Below are 23,073 nucleotides of genomic sequence, written 5' to 3'. Positions count from 1 at the left end.
AATAATTGAATTTTTCACCTGGACACTTGAGTTCATGTAGATATATATCCAGTTTAATTTCTGGTACTCATTTTAGACAGTTTTTAATCTTTTAATCTACGTCCTGCAATAATTGGACCTTGAACTTGATACTTACACTCTCAGTGATTCAATGGGGACTCTGCCTTCTAGATCGTGTGACTATAACTGATACACTGATGCACTACAGGCTAATAGATCCTACAAGTTTGAAAGCTTTTTCTCTGCGTGTGCACCCGGCACAGTTTAGGGGTATTATCTTTTCCAGTTCCTTATTTAGTCAATTGTTGTTCTGAAGGAGGCTTCAGGGCTCCCCAAGTGTCTCATTTGCATTTGTTATTAGGTTCCTCAAACTTAGCCCCCATCTCTTCTTAAAAGTTTAATTTTTCAGAAGAGAAAGAACCACATGTTTTCAGCACTTTCTTCTTTTATGTCTTAAACCTATCTTAACACGATTTTTTTAAGATATTTTAAAATTAAATTTATCCCTCGGCAATTTGATTTGTAGGGTAAGGAGAGCAAAGTTTTACAAATGGAATACTTTTAAATAAATCATAATTAATTAACTATGCAAATATATCAAATAAGTGTGGATACATAGTTAGATGACTAATTACCATTCAGAAAGGTTAGAAATTGTAATACTATTTTTTAGCTTGGTTAATATAATATTATAATTGGGGTTGCTTTGATCATAGGGAATGTCACAGACAATAATTTTTCAAGCTTGGCTGATTTTGAAATCATATGGTTATGAGTATTAGCAGCTTAATATAAAATGTGGTGCTGTCCACAAAGTTAAAAGAAAATTATTTTTGTCATAATAAGCTATATTAATTTAATTAGTTGTGCATATGGTTACATTTTTCATTTGAAAATGAAAGCAGAATGTTCGTTGATCCAGTTTTTTAAAAAGAGAAAAAAGAATTCTTTGATATTTTAATTCTACAGGAAAAAATGTTTGTCTCCTTAGGTTTTATTATTTCATATGTCCTAGTTTTTTAAATGCCTGTTAATTCCTGTATCATTCAGTAAGTGTTCACAGGGGCTCGGTGATGCGTTAGGGCTGCCACTCCTTGAATTAACTGAATGTGCTCTCTCCCAGCCTAATGCAATGACCTTCTACTTTGCCTTCTGGCTTCTAGGCTCACTCCCTCAGATCCATCCTCCACCCTGACACCAAGATCATCTTCTGATGCTGCAATCTGGGGCTGGTACCCTGTGTTTCACATTTTTACAGGGCTGATCACCCCTTGGTTCTCAACCAAGGGTCCATGAGCCATTCCCAATCAACAGATTCATTTCTGGGGCTCATACTGTAATATAAGCCTTGGTTTAATTTTCATTTTAATTTGTTCCCAAATTTTAAAATAAGGAGATTTTATGTAAAATTCTAGAAATCTGACTCTTCTTCAAGACTTGAAAAGATATAATAATGCTGGCCCACGTTCCTTCAGGAGCGGAGTAGTGGCTGCTCCTCTCAGATGAGGTCGGTCACAGCAGACAACTTGGGCCCCAGCTCACTGACATTAACCACCTGGAATCTGAATCTGTGGTCCCTGAAAGCAGGCTCAGATCCAAATCTGTTATTTTTTTCCTACAAGGCTGTAATGGATTAAATTGTTGCCCCCAAAAGATAGGTCCACCTGGAATGTCAGAATATGACTTCATATAGAATAAGGGTCTTTGCAGATATAATAAAGGTAAGTATCTGAGATGAGATTATCTTGGATCAGGACAGGCCTTAAATATGATGATGGGTTGTCATCATAAGAGACAGAAAAGGAGAAGACAGAGACACACAGAGAGCAGAAGGCCAAGTGAAGACGGAGGCAGAGATTGGAATTACACTGTCCCAAGCCAAGGAGAGCCAAGGGTGTTGGCAGCCACCAGCAGTGTAGGACAACAGCTTTCTGTTGTTTTAAGCTTCCACCTGGTGGTAATTTGTTATTGCAGCCCTAGGAAACTAACAAAGTCCCTCTGTGATCTGGCCCTGGTCTACCTCTCCAGTCTCTGCCCCTGTACATGCTTGCCGTTCCCTCACAGCCATGTGGTTTTGTGATTCTGTTTTTGCACCTGCTGCTCCCCCTGCCTGGAAAACTCTTACATCTCTTTCTTCCTGGTTGAATTTCACTTCACTTTAAGGCTCTTATCAGAGGGCAAACTCCTTGGAGAACCCCTCTTCCTTAGCTGGGAAAATGAGCAGACTGCTGCCCCCTAGTGGTAACAATGTTCCTTGACCTACAACACCTTTTAGTACTCACCACACTAGGCTGAAAGCATGCCAGAGGTGTTCATATTTGAACTAATCCTTGATGGCGGTGAAGATTATGAGGCATGTGATGGTTAATTTTATGTGTCAACTTGACTAAGCTATGACTAAGCTGTGACAACGTTGTTTGGTCAAACACCAATCTACATGCTACTGTGAAGGTATTTTTTTAGATGTATTTAACATTTAAATCAGTAGACTTTGGGACTTCCCTGGTGTCACAGTGGTTAAGAATCTGCCTGCCAATGCAGGGGACACAGGTTCGAGCCCTGGTCCAGGAAGATCCCACATGCCACAGAGCAACTAAGCCCATGCGCCACAACTACTGAGCCTGCGCTCTAGAGCCTGCGAGCCACAACTACTGAGCCCATGCGCTGCAACTACTGAGGCCTGCATGCTCTAGGGCCTGTGCTCTGCAATAAGAGAAGTCATCACAATGAGGAGCCCATGCACCACAACGAAAAGTAGCCCCGCTCACTGCAACTTGAGAAAGCCTACACGCAGCAACAAAGACCCAATGCAGAAAAAAAAAAAAAAGAAAAAAATCCATCTATTAAAAAAATATATAAATAAACCTCAAAAAAAAATCAGTAGACTGTGAGTAAAGCAGATTATCCTCCACAATACAGGTGGGCCTCATCCAATCAGCTGATTTGTTCTGTGATTTAGAAAGGTAGCTACTTTGATTGCAATATCAAGATGGAAGCAGAATAACTACAGACAGATATCAATTATGGACTGTTGCAAAAATGCAAGTAAAATGTAATAAAGGCATGTAGTGAGGACCTGGAATGAATGGGATGGCTGGCGTGCTGCACTGTAACTTCTTGAAGTCAGGCTTATGTCTTATTCCTCTTGGCCCCCCAGAGCCCACCCAGCACTCATGGGACACAGCATGCAATAACTTGTTAAATGAGGGATAAATGGAAGAATATACAGGAGAAGAATGAAGAAAGGTTTAAAGACAGCCTTGATGCTTCTATTGATACATCAGCATATCCATTCTTTTCCCTTTCAGTGCCTTTTTAAAGTTCTACTTCTTGCCCATCCTCAAAATCTATATCATCTAAAAATAATCAGGAACAGCGTGGATTTAACTTTGCACAAAACTTCTTCCCCCTTGAGCCTTACCTCTAATCTCTTCCCTTTTTCCATCCTCCAGTTTTCCTTTGTATCATTTGGAGCCATGAATGTATGAGATGTGATTGATGAGTATGAGGATATGGTGATCAGCGAGGAGATCTAGTTTAGGGAAGTGGAGTCAAGGTTGGTTAGAAAAAATATTGTGTTAGCAAACTTACGGGAAAATGTATAGGTAGTCAAGGCCTACCTGTACAATGTGGACAGGAAGAAAATTAGGACGATGTCAAGATACCATTGGGTATTTTGCAGTCATCTGACAAAATCACCTGAACAGAGTCAGAGTGTGACCAATCAGTTTTGAGAAAACCCAAATTGTACTTTGTACCATATTGGTCACCTTGACAACAAATCCTCTTTCTTAGGACAATAATATCATACCAAGAAAAGTGCTTGCAAATTAAGAAAGTATTAATTATAGGTGGAATATATATGGCTAATCTAGCTCCACCTGAAGAAATAAGTGGGAAGGTATCTGAAGAGATTGTACCACTAACAGAAGATGGGGTAAGGAGGAAATATTGAAGTTATATTACAAAAAGGATAAAGTACAAAGAACAGATGGGTTTATTCACAACCAGCGTCAATCAGTCAAATGATGTGCAGCCAGGATTTTGGATCCATTGGTCTCACCTCCTGGAAGTGACTTTAAACTGAAAAAGGAACAGTTATAGTAGGAGACTGTAGCATTGTAGCACCTGCAGCTTCAGTTGACACAAATCAGCTGGGATGATTGAGGCCACACAGAGAGGAGGAGAACCAGATATCAAAAGTGACAATAGACCAAAATACTGATTTTCGACATACTTATAGGAGCTCATTGTTCTTAATGAATATCCATCTTCTAAAAAGCACTCTAACATGGATTCTGAGCAATTTTGTTTCCCCCCCACACCCTCGGCCAAAAGAATTGCTAAAAATATGGCATTGGGAAAAGTAAATTTTATTTTTAAATTATCTACAAGTAACAAAGCACTTCTTCAGGACTATTGTCCTATTAAGCTGTACTTTTCCCAGGAAAATTTAGGTTTTAAGTATCAACTTTTAAACTTTGACATAAAATCCGCAAGAGCTATGCTGTCAGTGAGGCCAGAGGAGCGCTAGATGACTGATCCCATCTTTACATGCGCCAAAAACACAGCTTAATGGCTCTAGTCATTCTGAATAATACTTTTTCTTTATTGGTTCAAGTTAGTTAGCCAGACCATTGTAAAATGCATCTAGCTCTGGACACCAGTCAAACAGAAGCCTCCATGCGCATAGGGGAAGTTGTCATTGGTAGTTTGGGAAGTGCATAAGTGCATCTGTGCATCTGTCTTTAGAGTAACAGGCAGACCACAGGACCAGGGGTCAGGCACGTGCAGCTCAGCTATATTTACTAACTAGGAGATCTTAGGATGACTTCTGAGCTTCTTTGCATCACTATATCCTCTTCATCTGTAAAAAATGCCTTATACCACTCTCGTAGATCTGCAGGATTAAGTTTCATAATATATGAAATGCTTGGCACCTGGGAGGCTCTCTGGGAATGTCCACTCTCCAGGCTTCTGGAGAGTAAATACATTCTCCCTATTAGCACTTCCAGGCCCCATTGTGTAGGACCCAGGCTCCTGGAATGAGCCCTTTGATGCTTTTCGCTAATTATTTCACCTCTGTATACTGTAGACTGCAAAGATATGAAAACAGAGGTGTAGTGAGTGATACAATGGAATAGCCGGTAGACTTGAACAGCTGGACTCTTGTCCTTTTTTACTATTAACCTGCAATATTACTTTAAACTAGTCCCTTAAGCTCCCTGTCTCTGTTTTCTCCTCTGTAAAGTGAAAATGTTGATCTACATGATCCCTAGGTTTCCCTCAGTTCTTGAGTATTATGATTCTAGGCAATTTTTTTATTGTATAAGTTTTGGGTGTACAGCATTATAATACGACACCTGTATGCACTACAAAGTTATCACCACCACAAGTCTAGTAACCACCCATCACCACACAGCTGACTCCCATCACCCATTACCCTGCCCCCAACACACTTCCACTCTGGTAACCACTAGTCAGTTCTCTGTATATATGAGTTGGTTTATGTTTTATCTTGTGTGCTCATTCATTTTTTTTTTTTTAGATTCCATGTATGAATGAAATCACAGTATTTGTCTTTATCTCTCACTTACTTGACTTAGTCAAATATCTTTAAGGTCCATATGTGTTGTCACAAATGGCAGGATTTCATTCTTTTTTATAGCTGAGTAGTATTCCATTATATATATGTGCCACATCTTCCTTATCTATTCACCTATCAGTGAACACTTAGGTTGTTTCCACATTGTAGCTATTGTAAATAATGCTTCTATGAACATAGGGGTGCATATATTTTTTCTAATTAGTATTTTCCTGTTCTTCAGATGAATACCCAGAAGTGGTATTACTGGGTCATATGGTAGTTCTATTCTTAATTTTTCGAGGAATCTGCATACTGTTTTCCAGTTTACAGTTCTACCAACAGTACAGGATTTCCTTTTCTCTACATCCTCTCCAACATCTGTTATTTTTGTCTTTTCAATAAGACTCACTCCTGTCAGCATGAGGTGGTATCTCATTGTGGTTTTGATCTAGTTTCCCTAATAATTAGAAATGTTGAACATCTTTTCATGTACCTGTAAGCCATCTGTATGTCTTCTTTGGAAAAATGTCTATTCAGATCCTCTGACCATTTTTTAATCTGGTTGTTTGTTTTATTGTTGTTCACTTGTATGCCTTCTTTATATATTTGTATATTAACCCTTTATTGGTTATATGATTTGTAAATATTTCTTCAATTCCATAAGTTGCCTCTTCATTTTGATATGTTGCAGAGATTTTAGTTTGATATAGTTCCATTTGTTTACTTTTGCTTTTGTTTCCTTGCCTTTGGATTCAGATCCATAATAATACCTCTAAGACAGACGTCAATGAGGTTACTGTCTATGTTTTCTTCTAGGAATTTTATGGTTTCAGGTCTTACATACAAGTTTTAAATCCATGTTAAGTTAATTTTTGTGTAAAATGTAAGATAGGGGTCTAGTTTCATTCTTTTGCATGTGTGGCTATCCAGTTTTCTCAACACCATTTATTGATGAGACTATCCTCTTTCCTTTGTATGTTCTTTGCTACTTAGTTGTAAATTAACTGTTCATATATATGGGGATTTACTTCTGGGCTCTCAATTCTGTTCCATTGATCTGTGTCTGTTTTTATGCCAGTAAAATATGGTTTTGATTACTATAGTTTGTAACATATTTTGAAATCAGGGAGCATGATATCTCCATCTGTTCTTTAGAATCTCTGCAGATTCTTTTGACTATTTGGGATCTTTCATGTCTCCATACAAATTTTAGAATTATTTGTTCTTGTTCTGTGAAATATGCCATTGACATTTTGATAACAACTGCATTGACTCTAGATTAGTTTGGGCATTATGGACATTTTAATATCAATTCTTCCAATCCATGAACATGGAATATCTTTCCCTTTATTTGTGTCTTCTTCAATTTCTTTCATGAGTGTCATAGTTTTCCATATACAGGTCTTTCACATCCTTGGTTAAATTTATTCCTAGGTATTTTATTCCTTTTTGATACAATTGTAAATGGAAATATTTTCTTAATTTCTCTTTCTGATATTTCCTTATTAGTGCATAGAAATGCCACAGATTTCTGTATATTGATTTTGTATTCTGCAACATTACTGAATTTGTTTATTAGTTCTAAGTTTTTCGATGGAGTCTTTAGGTTTTCTATATATAGTATCCTGCCATCTGCAAATAGTGACAGTTTTACTTCTTCCTATCTGATTTGGATGCTTTTCATTTTTTTCTTGCCTAATTGCTGTGGCTAGGACTTCCAATACTATGTTGAATAAAAGTGGTGAGAGTTGGCCTTCTTTTCTTTTTTCTGATCTTAGAGGAAAAGTTTGAGCTTTTCACCCTTGAGTAGCTGTGGGTTTGTCATATATGACTTTTATTATGAGTCTTCTCTCTTTTTATTTAAGTCCTCTTTCTTTTTCATTGAGAAGCTTTATCAAAATGGATGTTGGATTTTGTCAAATGCTTTTTCTGCATCTATTGAGATGTTCATATAATTTTTATTCTTCATTTTGTAATGTGAGTATCACACTGATTGATTTGCAGATGTTGAACCATGCTTGTAAACCTGGAATACATCCCACCTGATCATGGTATGTGATCCCTTTACTGTATTGTTGGATCTGGTTTGCTAATATTTTTTTGAAGATTTTTGCATCTATGTTTATCAAGGATATTGGACTGTAATTTCTTCTTTTGTGGTATCGTTGTCTGGTTTTGGTATCAGAGTGATGCTGGTTTTGTAAAATGTGTTTGGAAGGTTTCTTTCCTCTGCTATATTTTGGAAGAGTTTGATAAGGATGGGTATTAAATCTTCTTTGATTATTTTGTAGAATTTGCCAATGAAGCTGTCTGGTCCTGGGCTTTTCTTTCTTGGGAGATCTTTGATTACTGTTTCAATCTCCTTACTAATAATTTGTCTATCCAAATTTTCTGTTTCTTCATCATACAGTCTTGGAAGATTGTATGTCTCTAGGAACTTATCCATTTCTTTTCTTATTGTTGTCCAACTTGTTGGTATATAATAGTTCTTATAGTCTCTTATGATCCTTTGTATTTCTGTGTTATCTGTCATAACTTCTCTTCTTTCATCTCTGGTTTTATTTATTTGAGTCCTCTCTCTCTCTTTTTTTGTTAATTAGTCTAGCTAAAGGCTTATCAATTTCATTTATCTTTTCAAAGAACCAGCTCTTAGTTTCACTGATCTTTCTATTGTTTTATCTGTCTCTATTTCAGTTATTTCTGCTCTGATCTATATTATTTCCTCCCTTCTCCTAATTTTGGGCTTCATTTGTTCTTCCTTTTCTACTTCCTTCTGGTATAAAGTTAAACTGCTTATTTGAGATTTTTCTTGTTTCTTGAGGTAGGCTGATATTGTTATGAGCTGCCTTCTTAGAACGATTTTTGCTGCATCCCATAGTTTTTGGTATGCTATATTTCTCTTTTCATTTGTCTCTAGGTATTTTTTAAATTCTTTGATTTCTTTGATTACCCATTGATTTTACAGTAGCATGTTGTTTAATCTCCATATTTTTTGTGGCATTTCCCTTTTTTGTGATTGATTTCTAGTTTCATGCCATTGTGATCAGAGAAGACGTTTGATATGATTTCAGTCTTCTCGATTTATTGAGACTTGTTTTGTGACCTAACATGTTATTTGTCCTGGAGAATATTCCATGTCAATTTGAGAAGAATGTATATTCTGCTCCTTTTGGCTGAATGTTCTATGTATATCTATTAAGTTCATCTGCTTTAATGTGGTGTTTAAGTACAATGTTTTCTTATTGATTTTCTGTCTGGATGATCCACTGATGTAAGTGAGGTGTTAAAGGCCCCTACTATTGTTGTATTGCTTTCAATTTTCCCCTTTAAGTCTATTAATATTTGCTTACATATCTTGGTGCTCATCTGTTGGATACATATACTTTTATAAATGTTATATCTTCTTGCTGGATTGACCCCTTTGTCATTACATAATGCCCTTCTTTGTCTTTTATTACAGTCTTTGTTTCAAAGTCTATTTTGTCTGATATGAATAGCTACTCCATGTCTCTTTTCATTACCATTTGCTTGAAATAGCTCTTTCCATCCCCTCACTTTCAGTCTGTGTATGTCCTTTCTACTGAAGTGAGTCTCTTGTAGAAAGAATATAGATAGCTTTTTTTTTTTAAATCCATTCAGTCATTCTGTTTTTTGATTGGCAAATTTAGTTCATTTACTTTCAAAGTAATTATTGATATGTATGTATTTATTGCCATTTTTATAAACTTTAAAAAAAAATTAAATGCCAAAGCTTCATCTTTTCATTCCGCCTCCCTCACATTTTATATTTTCGATGATGCATAGGCAAGGCTGCCCCTAGACCAGCTGCAGAGCCTGGCCATGGCTGCTATGGCATGCTGGTGGGCAAGGCTGGCCCCTGGAATGGCTACAGAACGTGACCACAGCTGCTGTGAGGTGCTGGTAGTAGGGCTAGCCCCCAGATGAGTCTAGGCAATTTTGATTCTAAGTATGAAGTTCTGAAGACCATCTTTTAAAAACTTTTACTTGGGGGCTTCCCTGGTGGCGCAGTGGCTGAGAGTCCGCCTGCCGATGCAGGGGACACGGATTCGTGCCCCGGCCCGGCAAGATCCCACATGCCGCGGAGCGGCTGGGCCCGTGAGCCATGGCTGCTGAGCCTGCGCGTCTGGAGCCTGTGCTCCACAACGGGAGAGGCCACAACAGTGAGAGGCCTGCATACCGCAAAAAAAAAAAAAAATTTTACTTGGGACTTCTCTGGCAGTCCAATGGTTAAGACTCTTCACTTCCACTGTAGGGGGCATGGGTTCAATCCCTGGTGGGGATCTTGCATGCCGCACAGCATGGCCAAAAAAAAAGTTATTACTGAGTCTTTTGTGTGTGCATGTCCTGTGTTGTTGGATGGTGGTTGTGGTGATGACTGTGGACAGGTTTGTCCCTTTTTGCCAGTTTCTAGTTTAGTGTTTATTGAATATCCATAGAAATTTTGTTAAGCTACCAAGCAAACATACCTCTTTTCTGTGCTTACAATTCTTTCTTCTATTTTCCATTTTTAAAATTTTTGTATTATTATGGTTCAGTTTCCTAACTGAGTCCTTTGTCAACAAAATGAATCTTTAATGTTGTAATAATACAAATATTGATAGCTGAGCAGAATAATAACAAATTGCACATGAGATGACGAATGAGCAGCAAATCATTTCATCCTAGAAGAGAGATACCGTTGTGCTTGTTGAGTGACATTGGCATCCTTCAGAACAAATGTACAATGCTTTCTCCAGCTAATACTTTCTTATCTGATGGCTTTATTTAAAAAAAAAATACAAAACCTTTGTTTCATCTTTCTGTTCTTTTCTGAATTCTGATCAAACAGTCCCACAGTTTGGCTTAAAAGTAAACTCTCCAGCTTGTCTAAATGGATCATGAAAACAGAATATTTCAATAGGTGTTCATTTGCTTTTTTATTTGCTACCAGAAAATTCATGGCTGTTACAAAAAAATATTTGTTTTTAGGAAGCTTGTTTTATGTTGCTTCACCCCTCCCCTGTCTTTTAAATCAAAAGGATGTAATCCACTGCTTGATGCCTCAGAAACTTTCCCTGCAGCACACAGGGGATTAGGAAGCATGCAATGTGAAAGAGCAGCAGGAGAGATGGTTTGGAAGTGCTCTCCTCATCACAAATATGTGTCTTCAATATTTAGTTGTTGTGGCAGGAAAACAGCAACAAATACATGAACTGTAAACCATCTGGCTTGAAATATGTTCAAATATGAATGTTCATCTTGAAAAATGAAATCTATGGAATTCTGGCATCCACTTTGACTTTTGAGAGATGAACAGCTTGGATATGCAAAGAAGGGATTTCTAGACTAGCCTTCTTAAACTTTAAATTTTCCTGAACTAGAAGTTAAATAATTCACTACCTAGACAGGAGAACTTTCCTCTCACTTTTAAACTTTAAGGAAAAACGTTGCTCGAAAATCCTGCAGTTGTATCTGTGTAGGGATTTGTACAGAATTGTCTTATGTTTTAGGAAGAAGAGAAATGAATGTGGTTCTGTGTTTATTATTTAACATTTATTAAGTTGCAGTGTATGCTAGGTATGATATAAAACACATAAAAAGCATGATAATTCTGACGTTCACCGGATTCCTAAACCAAAAAGTTAAAACTGGCAAAACAGGAGGCTTTGAACTGTTCCACTTAGTTTGGGGGTAAGAAATGATGAGTTAGTCACTCTGCTTGCTTTTGAACTATGATCCTGAGGCTACTCAGCATCCGTTCCCTATAAGAAGTAGCTCTCCAAATGACTTTCAGAAATATTTTAGGTGACTCAGTAAATGTAAAGATGAAACGTGCTGCAAACTTATGTGAGCGATAGGGAAGATGAAGGCAAACAAAGCACAAAGCCCTCTGGGCTTAGCAACCAGATCAGAAGTAACCACAGAAAGGACTAGAAGCAGGAGTAATTTTTGCTTTTGCTGTTTGATGTTTTGGGAGCTTTTCAAATTGACCCTTTGAGAGACATAGAAATTTAAACTTATTTGCCTCCTTCTCTTCTTCACGTTATATAATTTTTTTTTGCGGTGCGCGGGCCTCTCACTGTTGTGGCCTCTCCCGTTGCGGAGCACAGGCTCCGGACGCGCAGGCCCAGCGGCCATGGCTCACGGGCCCAGCTGCTCCGCGGCATGTGGGATCCTCCCGGACCGGGGCACGAACCCGCGTCCCCTGCATCAGCAGGCGGACTCCCAACCACTGCACCACCAGGGAAGCCCCTATAATTTTTGGCAAAACCCAGATTGATCCCCATCTAGAGAGAATTCTCCCTACAGTAAATCCTTCAGCTAGATCTCTTTGTGCTTCAGTGACCCTCAGGTGGACAATCTCTACCACTCCAGGATGTACTCACTTTTAAATGATTCTTTAGTTGCTGCACATGTTCCCTGCTACACTGTAAGCTTCTAAATAGGGGACTATTCACTATTCACCAGACTCTAAGACCCTGTGTGCCTAGCATCATGAGATGTGTGCAGCGGTCTCAGTAAGTATTCATTTGAAATTATGAAACTTGGATAAATGAAAGAATTATGCCTAGGTGGGAAAAAAAAGGCTTGAACTGGATAATGTTAACAAAGTTTGTGAAACAAGCCATTTTTACATGACATTAAGAGAGCACAATGTTTCCTAAAACAAAAATACAAGAAAAGGTAGGGTATTGGTGATATATTTAATTAAATTTTATTTTAAAATCAGATATATTTCAATGCATGGCCTTTCTTTTTTCTTTTATTCTACTTTCTCTTTAAAAAGTTGGATTTATGGGCTTCCCTGGTGGCGCAGTGGTTGAGAGTCCGCCTGCCGATGCAGGGGACGCGGGTTCGTGCCCCGGTCCGGGAAGATCCCACATGCCGCGGAGCGGCTGGGCCCGTAAGCCATGGCCGCTGGGCCTGCGCGTCTGGAGCCTGTGCTCCGCAACGGGAAAGGCCACAGCAGTGAGAGGCCCACATACCGCAAAAAAAAAAAAAAAAAAAGTTGGATTTATTCAACATATGATTTATCTAACAGAATTTCATAATTTTCACAACAAATGTTCTTCAAAATAACTATGTAAAGACCTGAGATATATGTGTTTGTATTTTTAAATTTTTTTTCACCTCTTTTCACTTTAATACTTAGTTGTTTATAAATGCTTTTAGGAAAAGGGGCAAAAACATGTTCAACGCTTAGAAGAGGAAATTTGGCAATGCTATTTCTATGCTCTGTGAACTCTGCTATATCTACAGGAAACTTAGATTTTAGTATGCAGCAGCAAAAGCTACTAGATGATCAATCTTGCCCTTGAGGATCAAAGTTCTTCTTTGGTCAACTGTTCAACTAAGAAACTAAAAAGAACTAAAAATATAATGCAGCAAATCCAGTCCAGGAATGTATTGTGGGCAGCATGGAGTTTGTGTCATACATACAAGCAATTAACCTGCCTTTGTAAAGGTATTTGTTTGGTTTCCCTCCTACTTGTTCCATTATAGAAAGTTTGTTGTTGGTGATCTTTACAAGGGAAAAAACCCACATCTTTTATGTAGTGAGCTGGAAGAACCAACCAGTATATCCATTTAATTAGAAAGACTGTATCTGCCTTAGAAACACACAATGCAGATTTCACTTCATTTGTTCTGAGAAAAGTCTGAAAATGAAATGGACACAACGTATTAGCAACGAAAAACAATTAGATGAGACTAGATCAAATTCTGAGCATTTATATCATTTTAGTAGATTTCGTACAATTTCCTCTGCTTAGGTGCAACTCCATTCACTTGGCCCCAATTCTTGGGAGATGATTCAGATAGTTCTGATTTAAATTCTGATCTGTACAGATTTCTTCACTGAAGTAAAAACTGCGGCAGACATTTTGGGGCATGATAGGCATCCTCGAACTTCACCAGGTAAATTAAAATTAAAGAGCGCAGCCACAATACCTTAGTTATCAAAACTGAGAGCTTCTGAGGAGCCCAGAGGCTGAACTGAGTTGTATGTGGGTGTGTGATATAAGGTATGATATCTTGTGTTTTATAAAATCTGATTCCAACATTGTAAACCAACCAGTGATGTCAACAGATTATTGTTATGTGTGAATATAGAGAAGATGAGAAGAAAAGGTATGTCCATCAATTGAACAAGTGTTGAGTTCTGAGTGAATTGAATATAATTTGAAAGTCACATATTTTTTAACATGAGTAAACTAAATATCATGCAAGTTCTACAAAAATAAAATCTATAAAGAAAAGTGCTGAAGTTAAATCATGATTTATACTTTCATAATACAACTATGAGCCATTTTTTTACGCTGTAAGTGAATAATAGCTTCACTTTAACACAAAGTATCTTTACATATTCAAAATGAGGAACAAACACATCACATTTTAGAAATAAGAATGGAGCATGCAAAGATCTGTTTTTAAACCTAAACTTTTATATTTTTATTGTAGCACTAGAAATAGTCTAAGCAATTAACAACAAAAATGTGACCACAATTATTATTCAGCAATATGTGCCTCTCATTTGTAACACTGTGTGAAGAATACAGAAGGCTAGAAAAGCCCAACTCTTCCTGACACTCACTGAATCTAAAATAGACAAGATAGTATAAAATTCTGGAGGTAGTCTCTCTGAATTAATTTTTATAACCCAACTGAATAATGCCTCTAAGACATGTAAATCCTAAGCACTTCAGAGATAACAAATCATCTCATCATGGAAGATTATTGGCTTAAAGAAATGAATATGAAGACTTTACACCTTTGATATTTCTCACTGTTAAAAAAGCTACTGAGGATATTTCACTAGCTGCACACTTACCTCAGGTTAATGCTGCCAAAATACATGTATTTTTATGTTTCTAGAGGGGAAGGTTCCTTACAAAAATGATATCTTTTTCTAAAGAGAAGCAAATTTGCTAATTTTTGTGGCTACTCTAAAACTTCTCCCAAAGAAGCATTACCTCACATAAGTGTGAGTGTTTTATAACTGTGTGGGTGTATGTGCCTTGGTTAGGGGGACTGGAAGTGGAGGAGGAATGAGGTTGAATTCACCAGGTAGATATTACAATTAGCCTCTCTAAGCAAATGTGTAAACGGAGGCTCAAAAGAGGTAACACAGCCAGGTCTGGGTGACAAGGAGAAAGCTCACCCATCCATCAAAATGCTTAACTTCTGATACCAAAGTTCAAAGTGGTTAGAAATATGGGTGTTTTAAAAGGTACCTGGGATTTGTTCCAGCCAAGTATGGTAAGATGACAGACATGGAGACGTCCGCCTTGAAAGAAGAGTTTCTTACCTAGAGTTCCCAAGAGGAGGGGACACACACACCACACAGGGCCACACAGGGAAGCACCAGGGTCAGTCAGGAGGCAGGAGAAAGGGGATGAGCATGAGCCAGAGCCTTTATTGAGGTTTTTGTGGGAATGAATGGGTGAGACAGGGAGGGCAAACTGAGCAAGTTTAGGATTGGGTAGATTGAATAATTCCAATAGGCTCTGGGATGGAAAAGTAGTGCCTAGTTGTCCAGTATCTGGCCCTCAGGTGACTTAGGGAAAAAAGAACATTAGATTGGTGTGTGAGAGTTTGATCCAGGAGACGTTTGGGGAATGGGCTCTAGATTGATTGGTTTGCATATCAAAGGCTGTTCTCTGCAGGTTGCTTTCTATCGCTAGGAATTAGCCAACCCTGGAAGATACAGTTCCTCCCCTGAGTCTGCAAGTCTCCAACATGTCAAAGACATCTTCCTATATAGAAAATTAAAAAGAAAATGGTTAATAAAATAGGATAACATATATTCATTTCTCTATAACCTATCGGCATTATGTAGAAATAGATGGCATACTTAATCACATATAACAGCATACAGTTAGTGCTCTGTACCTGCAGGCTCCACATCCACGGATTCAACAACCACGGACTGAAAAAAAAATTTTTTTTTCCATTTCAGAAAGTTCCAAAAGGCAAACTTGAAGTTGATGCACTCTGGCAACTATTTACTAGCATTTTCATTGTATTAGGTATTATAAGTACTCTAGAGATGATTTAAAGTATACAGGGTGATGAGTATAGGTTATACGCAAAGACTACACCACTTTATATAAGGGACTTGAGCATCCGCAGATTTCGGTATGCGAGGGCGTCTTCGAACCAATCCCCTGCATTTACTGAGGGAGGACTGTGTTTATTCACAATTAATTATTAACTAAATTAAATTAATTCCTATGACATAAATGTGTCCGATTACAAGAATGCAATTTATACTGTATGTTAAGTGTGTTTGATGCACAAATCCATTTATTAGTACTTCATAAAAGGAGATGTTTAGGGAGCTGTGCTGGGGTTTGCCGCCATCTTGGAGGAGAATCGCTGCGAGCTCCTGGGGTTGGGGGTTGGCCTCGGGGCGGGGTTGGGGGTTGGCCTCGGGGCGGGGTTGGGGGCGGGCGGGGGCGGGGCTGGGTGGCCTCGGGGCGGGGCTCTGCGCCTCAGCGCGGCACCGCTCCGGAGCGTGTTCTGCCAACGGGCGAGGCACCGCTCCTCAGGCGTTGTGACGGGGATCCTAAATCCTTCCTGCACCGTCTGTGCCAGGCCCCCCTGGACCCGGACTCGGACAAGCATGAAACAGGTGTCTCTTTCATGGTCAGAGACGCCAGCTAGTTCGGCCCGTGGTGCCCTCCCCGAGACACTGGTCATTCACAAAGACCTTGCAGAGGGAGCGGAATTTTACAATATCACCTCACTAGTAAAACTTGCAAAGGACAGAATTAGAGAAGGAGACAGCAAAACATCACAGCTGCGGGTGACGCATGTGCACCGAGGGCTCCAGGTTCCAGGGGCGGAGCTCCCGCAGACCGGGCCCACCAGGCCGATGGCGGGAGGTCCGAGGAGCAGCATCGGCTCTTCCTGCAACGACAGGGGTGCAGAACAGGTGGGTTCCTCTGCGGGGTTTCCCAGGAGTTGCTCGACTCCCCCGACGGCCCAAGCAGGGAGCCCTGCGAGAAGGCCACCATTTTGTAAGCGCGGGGTTCAAGGAAGGATGTGAGGAAGACAGTATCCACAGCTTTAGAAATGGTTTACCTTTTCCCAAGATGCAATGGTCCCCCATGTCGAGGAAGACTGGCTGTGAGAAGAAACCTGCTTTGTACAATTTCTCGAGAGAGGTCTGGGTGTGACTCCTGGGCCCTGGAGGTGGGCGGTGAGGGACGGGGCCAGCTGTCCGAGGCCGGGCGTCCCCACCCAGGAGGCCCGGGTGGGCGTCCCCATAGGGACTTCCGCTTGGTTTCGCCAAGGGCCGCTCAGGCCTGAGGCCGGGCGCTCCTGACTGACCCTTTTAATCACCGAAGATAGCTGAAAGGACAGCGTTCCTGGTGCTACATAAACAGACTGTAACGGAGCCCGGGCCACACTGGTGGGCAGTGGCAGCAGCGCCCCGGCCCCGGGCTCTGGGTGCCCGCTGCTCACCCTGGCAGCACCAGGCCCTGGTCCTCGGGGCAGGGGGTCTGCGCTGCCTCCTCGATGAGATGGGTTGGTGGTTTCTCCTGGCCTCCGCGTGTTCAGTGCTTCCCGGGCCTCCTTCCTGACCCGGCCCGGAAGAATCGAGGCTTCTGCATTGGTCATTTCCAGGCGAGAGCCCTGCGCATCCTTTCTTTCCCTGTGTGGACGCTTTTACTTCTTTTACTTCTTAGATATGCCTGAAAGTCCTGCTGCCTTTGGGGCTGATCTGTTAAGTCAATTTAAAGGAGGTACAAGTTTTGCCTCGTCGGACCCACCCGGGGCCTCGGGGGACCTGGCGCCCATTCCTGCCTTGGTCTGGCCTGGGATGGAGGTCAGGGCGGGGTGTCTGTGCAGTTTCTGGAGCCGAAACTCCGGGTCACGTTGCAAAGCGGACGTTTACAGCACATCTCAAACATCTCTTTCCCACGGGCCCCTAGTCCTCTTGTGTAACTATGCACGTCTCCCTGATATATCTGGGGCGTTGGTGACACAGCCTGCACGGGTCCTGCTCCCCGACATGACGTTGGCGCTGCTAGGATTCCTTTGAAACCTTCCTCGGCTGGTCGTGCGGCCTGTCAGTCCGGGGGGGCCTGGGTCGGAGGGCAGCTCTGCTACCTGACCTTGGGCTTCTAGGCAGGTCTGGCTCCAAACGCTTCCAGAGGCTTCTCGCCTGTGCCCTCTTCTCATTTGCCAATATTACCTGATGAACCAAGTTCTGCAGCACCTAGGACTTGCCTCCTCCTTTTTGTAAGGTCTGTTGTATGTTGCTAAACGTTTGGCTTCATTGGTTTATAGCAACCTTTCTATAGGGCACACTTAACCCTGCTGACGCCCCTCCCCGGAGCCCGCAGGCGTGGGCGGCCCCTTCTTGGCCCGTGGGGCGCTGCTGTGATCTTGACATAATACATAGGCTTGTGGCTTTTTTTTTTTTAATTTAAAGATATCAAGACTTAATTCACTAAAATTTATTCTAAGTGGATATTTTTACTTTTGTACTTCTTTAAGTATCCATATTTTATCGGCTTACAGTTCATGCCTAAGTTTCCCCTGAAAATAGCAAATAAAATTGTGTATTTGTGGGGAAAAAAGAAATGTTTAGGGTAATGGTTAAAAATGAAGATGCTAAAATCAGAGAGAACTGGATTGAGGTCCCAGCTGCCCCTACTGCAAGTTACTTCATTGGGCCTGTTTCCACTTTTGTGTAAGGGGGCTTATCATAACCTACCTCATAGAGTGAGTCAGTGTATGATTTAATTGGACAATACTGGAAAAGTCCTTAACCTGGTGCCTGGATATTGATTTAGGATTTAGAATTACTCTTATTGTTTAGGTCAATGAATACTCATCATTATTATTCTCGACAGGTTTTTTCAAAGTTTTAATTTTTTTAGGATAACTAAATAGATTCACTGTATGAAGATGCAGAAAGCTTAAGCAATTATTCAAATGATTCAAATCTCCTCCTGTTTTCATCTTAATTGTCCGAAAATTTTAAATGAAATATTTGAGTCAAAACTAGCCAAAAATTTGCTTCAGGTGGGCCAAGTTTGCCTACCAGAGCAACCATAGTCACTGTCTAATAACTATAACTTAAACAAAATCAGAGAATGGACCAGGCTTACGCATAGCCACTCCTGGGATCACTAAGGTATGAAAGAGTATTCTCACTGACCTCATGGGTGCACCAAGTGGGATTAGGAAGAAAATAGGGTTTATTCCATCAATCCCACAAAAATGTCTCCTTTATTCTTCATAGCCACGTGTTAAATTTATGAAAATTCTTCCATCTGTGTTTTTTTAAGATCCTTTTCTTTTTTCTTCACCATCTTCTGAAAGATTGTTTAACTTATATTTATTTACCCGCTCTTCTATGTCTCCTATAAAAAGCTTTTTTCAAAGAGGGAGAAAGGAAGTAAAGAAGCTAAATAGAGAAAACTCTATAAAAATGTTTTGCTGTATCCAGCCATCAGCAGCTAGGTTATTCTTCAAATTTACATAAGGATTTATTATCATCTTGACTGCAATCATGTAGAAAACGAATGGGGTACAAAGTACATGAGGCTAATTTAATAAAACGAGCTTTCTTTGCTTGTGAAATCTTTGAAGAAAGGAATCATTAGACAGAGACTTGCCTTGTTTTCACCAAGGTCAGGAGGCATGTCAACTTGGAGATGTGCCCTTGGCGAGAAGTCCTTAATTAGAAATTCCTCGGGAGCTGCTCCCAGTAGGTGCTTCCTAAGACGAAAAGACAAAATAACTTAGCAGGGAAGCCCTTACTAAGGGTAAGGTTATAACGTCCAGGTTCAGGTGAATGAAAGAAACAATTTGCTGACAGCAAAAGAGCAAAGCTGTCATGATGGGTTGCTGGATTTTGAATGAAAGTCTCTCCATCATATTAGTAGTAAGTATCATTTTTGTTATTTAACTTTAAATATATACATTGAATGTCTTGATTCTTAGGATAACTTGTAGAGCGATATGAAATAACTTCAAGTATTGCTCTGGTTAAAGGACTAAAACTTGTTAGAAAACATTCAATAGATATATTTAATTTACCCTTGCAGAATCATGTAAGTCATGACTTTTAAAGTCAAGTAGTTTGCTTTTGCATCATGTATGAATGTTTCTCTAAATCGAATGAAGGCTTTGAATTAGACTATGAAATTGGAATTTTTCCAGAGTACTTTCTGAGTTGTTTTTAAAGATTTCCTCCTTCTTGACATTATTGACTTAAAATGTTATAGCAGTGTTGATTAGGATGGTTTTGTACTTTTCATTAATTTCCTTAAAATACACCCATATATGTTTAAAGTCTTTTTTTATAAAGTTAACAATTTCTTACCAGTACGATCACTGTTAAAAAACTGATCTATGAGAAATAAGTACTGTATATTGTGGTTGATATTGAGAAGCTCTTCATTTCACTTTAAAAGAAGAACCCCCAAGAACCCCAAGTGATTTTGAATAGAAGAAAAGGTTGAAGACAGTATTGATTCGTTCTTTTTTCATTCTACTCTAGCTCTCATGGCTGGGAGTAAATTTATATCTGTTTATTGACACATTCTGTTGGTACGAAGAGGAAGAGTCTTTCCTTTATACACGAGTTATTCTGGGTGTAAGTAGATTTGGGGACTACACATTAATTATCATTTCAGAAAGAAAATGCATTCTCTTTTCCCCGGCTTCCTTGTTTTCACTGTATCTCTTTCTTGTGTGTTTATGTATGGACAGTCAACACTGGCTTGGGCTCGAGCATCTGCAGTGTGCCTGAATTTTAACTGCATGCTAATTCTGTTACCAATCAGTCGAAACCTCCTTTCACTCATGAGAGGGACAAGTAGTGTAAGTACTAAATTATCTGAAATAATTTCAGTTGTTATGATCTAATGTGTGTCATTGAAAACAAAGATGTACTTCACTATGAAATTCCCAATAATCCTGGTTAGATTGAGGTCTGTTTCTCTGTAGTGAGAACACAAGGACTAAAACTGAACGTCTGAAATTGGAACATCTGATTTGTCTTTTGCTTTTGCCATTGACTCCCTACATGACATTGGACTCATTGCTCAACCTTCCCCTGATGCATTTGCTTCATTGGAAAAGAAGAGCTAATAAGATTGACCTGACTCGTGAAGATGGAAGTATTATAACAGCTTGAATTACTACAGTTTCTGATTAAAAGGAGCTAAATAAGTAGATGAGCCAAATGCACTCAAGAAGCATCTCTCTGAGTTTTCAGCCCAGGAAAACACAGTCACTGTACATAGATTTTAGTATGTAAATTTTAGCCCCTACCAGACATATTGGGGTATTTCCTAATTATGTAGATTTCACCGTGTTGGGTGCTTACCTGTGTTTCCTGCCAAACAGAATAATGCACTGTACAGAAAAATAAGACCTTCAATAACCCTTCTAGACTACATAATTTATTATATAATCATTTTCATAATTTTATGAATATCTAGTTGTAGATGCATATAGAGCCTTTCTTGGTGTAGTAAGGAGTAATTTATAGACTACTTAAACCATGTCACTGAGGATGATGGTTATAATCTTCATTTCCTAAATTAGCTGAGGCATGATTATTAGCAGGTTTATTCTAGAGTTTTGGCTTATAGCCAGGCAACTACTAACTCAGTCACTTTTATTGAGTTGAAATTTCAGCAAAGCCAGTAATAACCATTTGATTTTGCTTGTTTAATTAATGGCCACTAATTTTTGTGTCATGTCGCCTCACCTTCAGTAATTTAGAGACAGGGCCTGAGTCTTGCTTTCTTAACTCTTATGACACTGTTATTGCTATGATTTTCCCTGAATAAGACTTTTAATTTTTGTTATTCTAGTGCTTCAGAGGACCATGGAGGAGGCAATTAGACAAAAATCTCAAATTCCACAAACTGGTTGCCTATGGGATAGCCATGAATGCAAGTAAGTGCTAGTTATTAATTGCCTGATTAATTTTATAATACCTCCCATTCACTTTATAGTTTTATTTCCTCCCTGCCAAAGACTCACCCTTAGGTAAAAGAAATCTTTGCCTTCCATCTGACCATACAAACCTTATATAAATGGATTTTTTAATTTCTGATTTATACTCATGCAGTCTTCCCTACCAAGCTTTCAATTTGTCAAGGAAAAGTTTATGAAACTTCATTTTCATTTGTGAATAACTAAGCTTGTTGATAATACCATGGTAAAAACCCACTTGAAAAATGAACACTTTGTTAGTCAATATAATTCACATCAGAAATAAAATTGACCTATACTCAAAATCCCATTCAGTCATAGGAAAATGACTATCAAATGGTATCATGGGCAATAAAAAGAAAAAAGAAAAGCAAGATCATGTGAACAAGGTTCTGAACAGTATTGAGCTAGTGGATATAAAAGGATCTTGAAAAGATATGAAGCTTTATAGGTATATAAAGTGTTATCACTATTTCTTGAATAGAAAACAAGAGAATTCAAGATACAGGCACTAGAAATTAGCATCAAAGGTTAAGGTTAAACTCTGGTGAGGAAGAAAGGAACAGGGGCAATAACCAACTGGCTTGTGGTTTTGTTGGGCAACAAAGACATTGAAATAAAAGGCTATCTGAACAATAAAGAGTTATGATTCAGGACTGTTTCCCTCAAACTAATTTAACAATAAACTGTTTTTCTCATTTGTTTTTATCCTCTCATGCATAAAAAATAGCAGAGTAAAAAGAACACTCAAAACAAATGCGGGTTTAATTAAGCAACAAGACATGACAGACGGTGCCCCAGTGCCAATTAGCACAACTTCGGGTGTGCGCTGAGATGTGTGGGGAGAGTTCCCTACCGGCTGTCTTCAATGCCAGATTAAACCAACCCCGGAAACGTTTGCAAAAGGTCTTTGGAGTTTGTTAAGACTTAAGCGTAAAAATACATCATGTCTTAGAGAACACTAGCGAAGGGATGGAGGACAAGGAACAGGGCTAATTCATGTTTGTGTTCCAAGGCCTGCAATAGCGCTGAGTATATGTAGGTGCCAATAATCTTTGTGAATACGGGAAGGGATGAAGACTCAGGGAAGCAGATTTCAGCTCAGAAATGCAAGTCTTTGCCAGACCTTGAAAATTATCTAAAATTAGAACGAGGGTCCCCTGAGAGTGCTGAGTTCCCTGTTGGGGGAGGTGCCTAGTGGAATCCAAATTGCTCCTTGAAAAGCACTTCAGAGAAGGAATTCAAGGAATCTCTAGGCTTCCTTTAAAATCTTAAGAATCTTTAATTCTGTATTAAAAGAGGAGATAAAACACAGTACAATGGCAGGAAGAATATGATCACTCTGCAATAGCTTTAAGGCAGAATTGGACTCTAAGAGAAAGTTACAAAGATATTACAGAGAGAAGGAACAAAAAAACCCACAGCATCAAAACAATCAAAAAAGAAATCAAAGAATAAAGGAAAATATGTATTATACAATAGGTTTCTCCTTAAACCTTTGCGTATGTATAGTTCTT

General features: G+C 39.3%; 1 protein-coding gene across 1 annotated transcript in view; it reads left to right on the top strand.

Annotated features, from left to right (window-relative positions):
- Nucleotides 1–19,400: 19,400 nt before the first annotated feature.
- The window catches only part of NOX3 (NADPH oxidase 3), a gene marked incomplete at its 3' end in the record, with an annotated part of 57,871 nt that continues 54,198 nt past the window's right edge, over nt 19,401–23,073 (top strand). Inside the window, exons 1-4 of the mRNA XM_082669390.1 lie at nt 19,401–19,490; nt 20,109–20,204; nt 20,321–20,431; nt 21,433–21,517. Of these exons, the coding sequence (XP_082525516.1) occupies nt 19,443–19,490; nt 20,109–20,204; nt 20,321–20,431; nt 21,433–21,517 (340 nt within the window). The 5' untranslated portion in view covers nt 19,401–19,442. The remainder of the gene's footprint in view (nt 19,491–20,108; nt 20,205–20,320; nt 20,432–21,432; nt 21,518–23,073) is intronic.

This window comes from Grampus griseus (genome assembly GCF_964374135.1).
Source record: "Grampus griseus genome assembly, chromosome: 13".
Classification (NCBI taxonomy): Eukaryota; Metazoa; Chordata; class Mammalia; order Artiodactyla; family Delphinidae; genus Grampus; species Grampus griseus.
The sequence above is the reverse complement of the archived record's forward strand: the minus strand, read 5'-3'. Positions and strand labels throughout refer to the sequence as shown.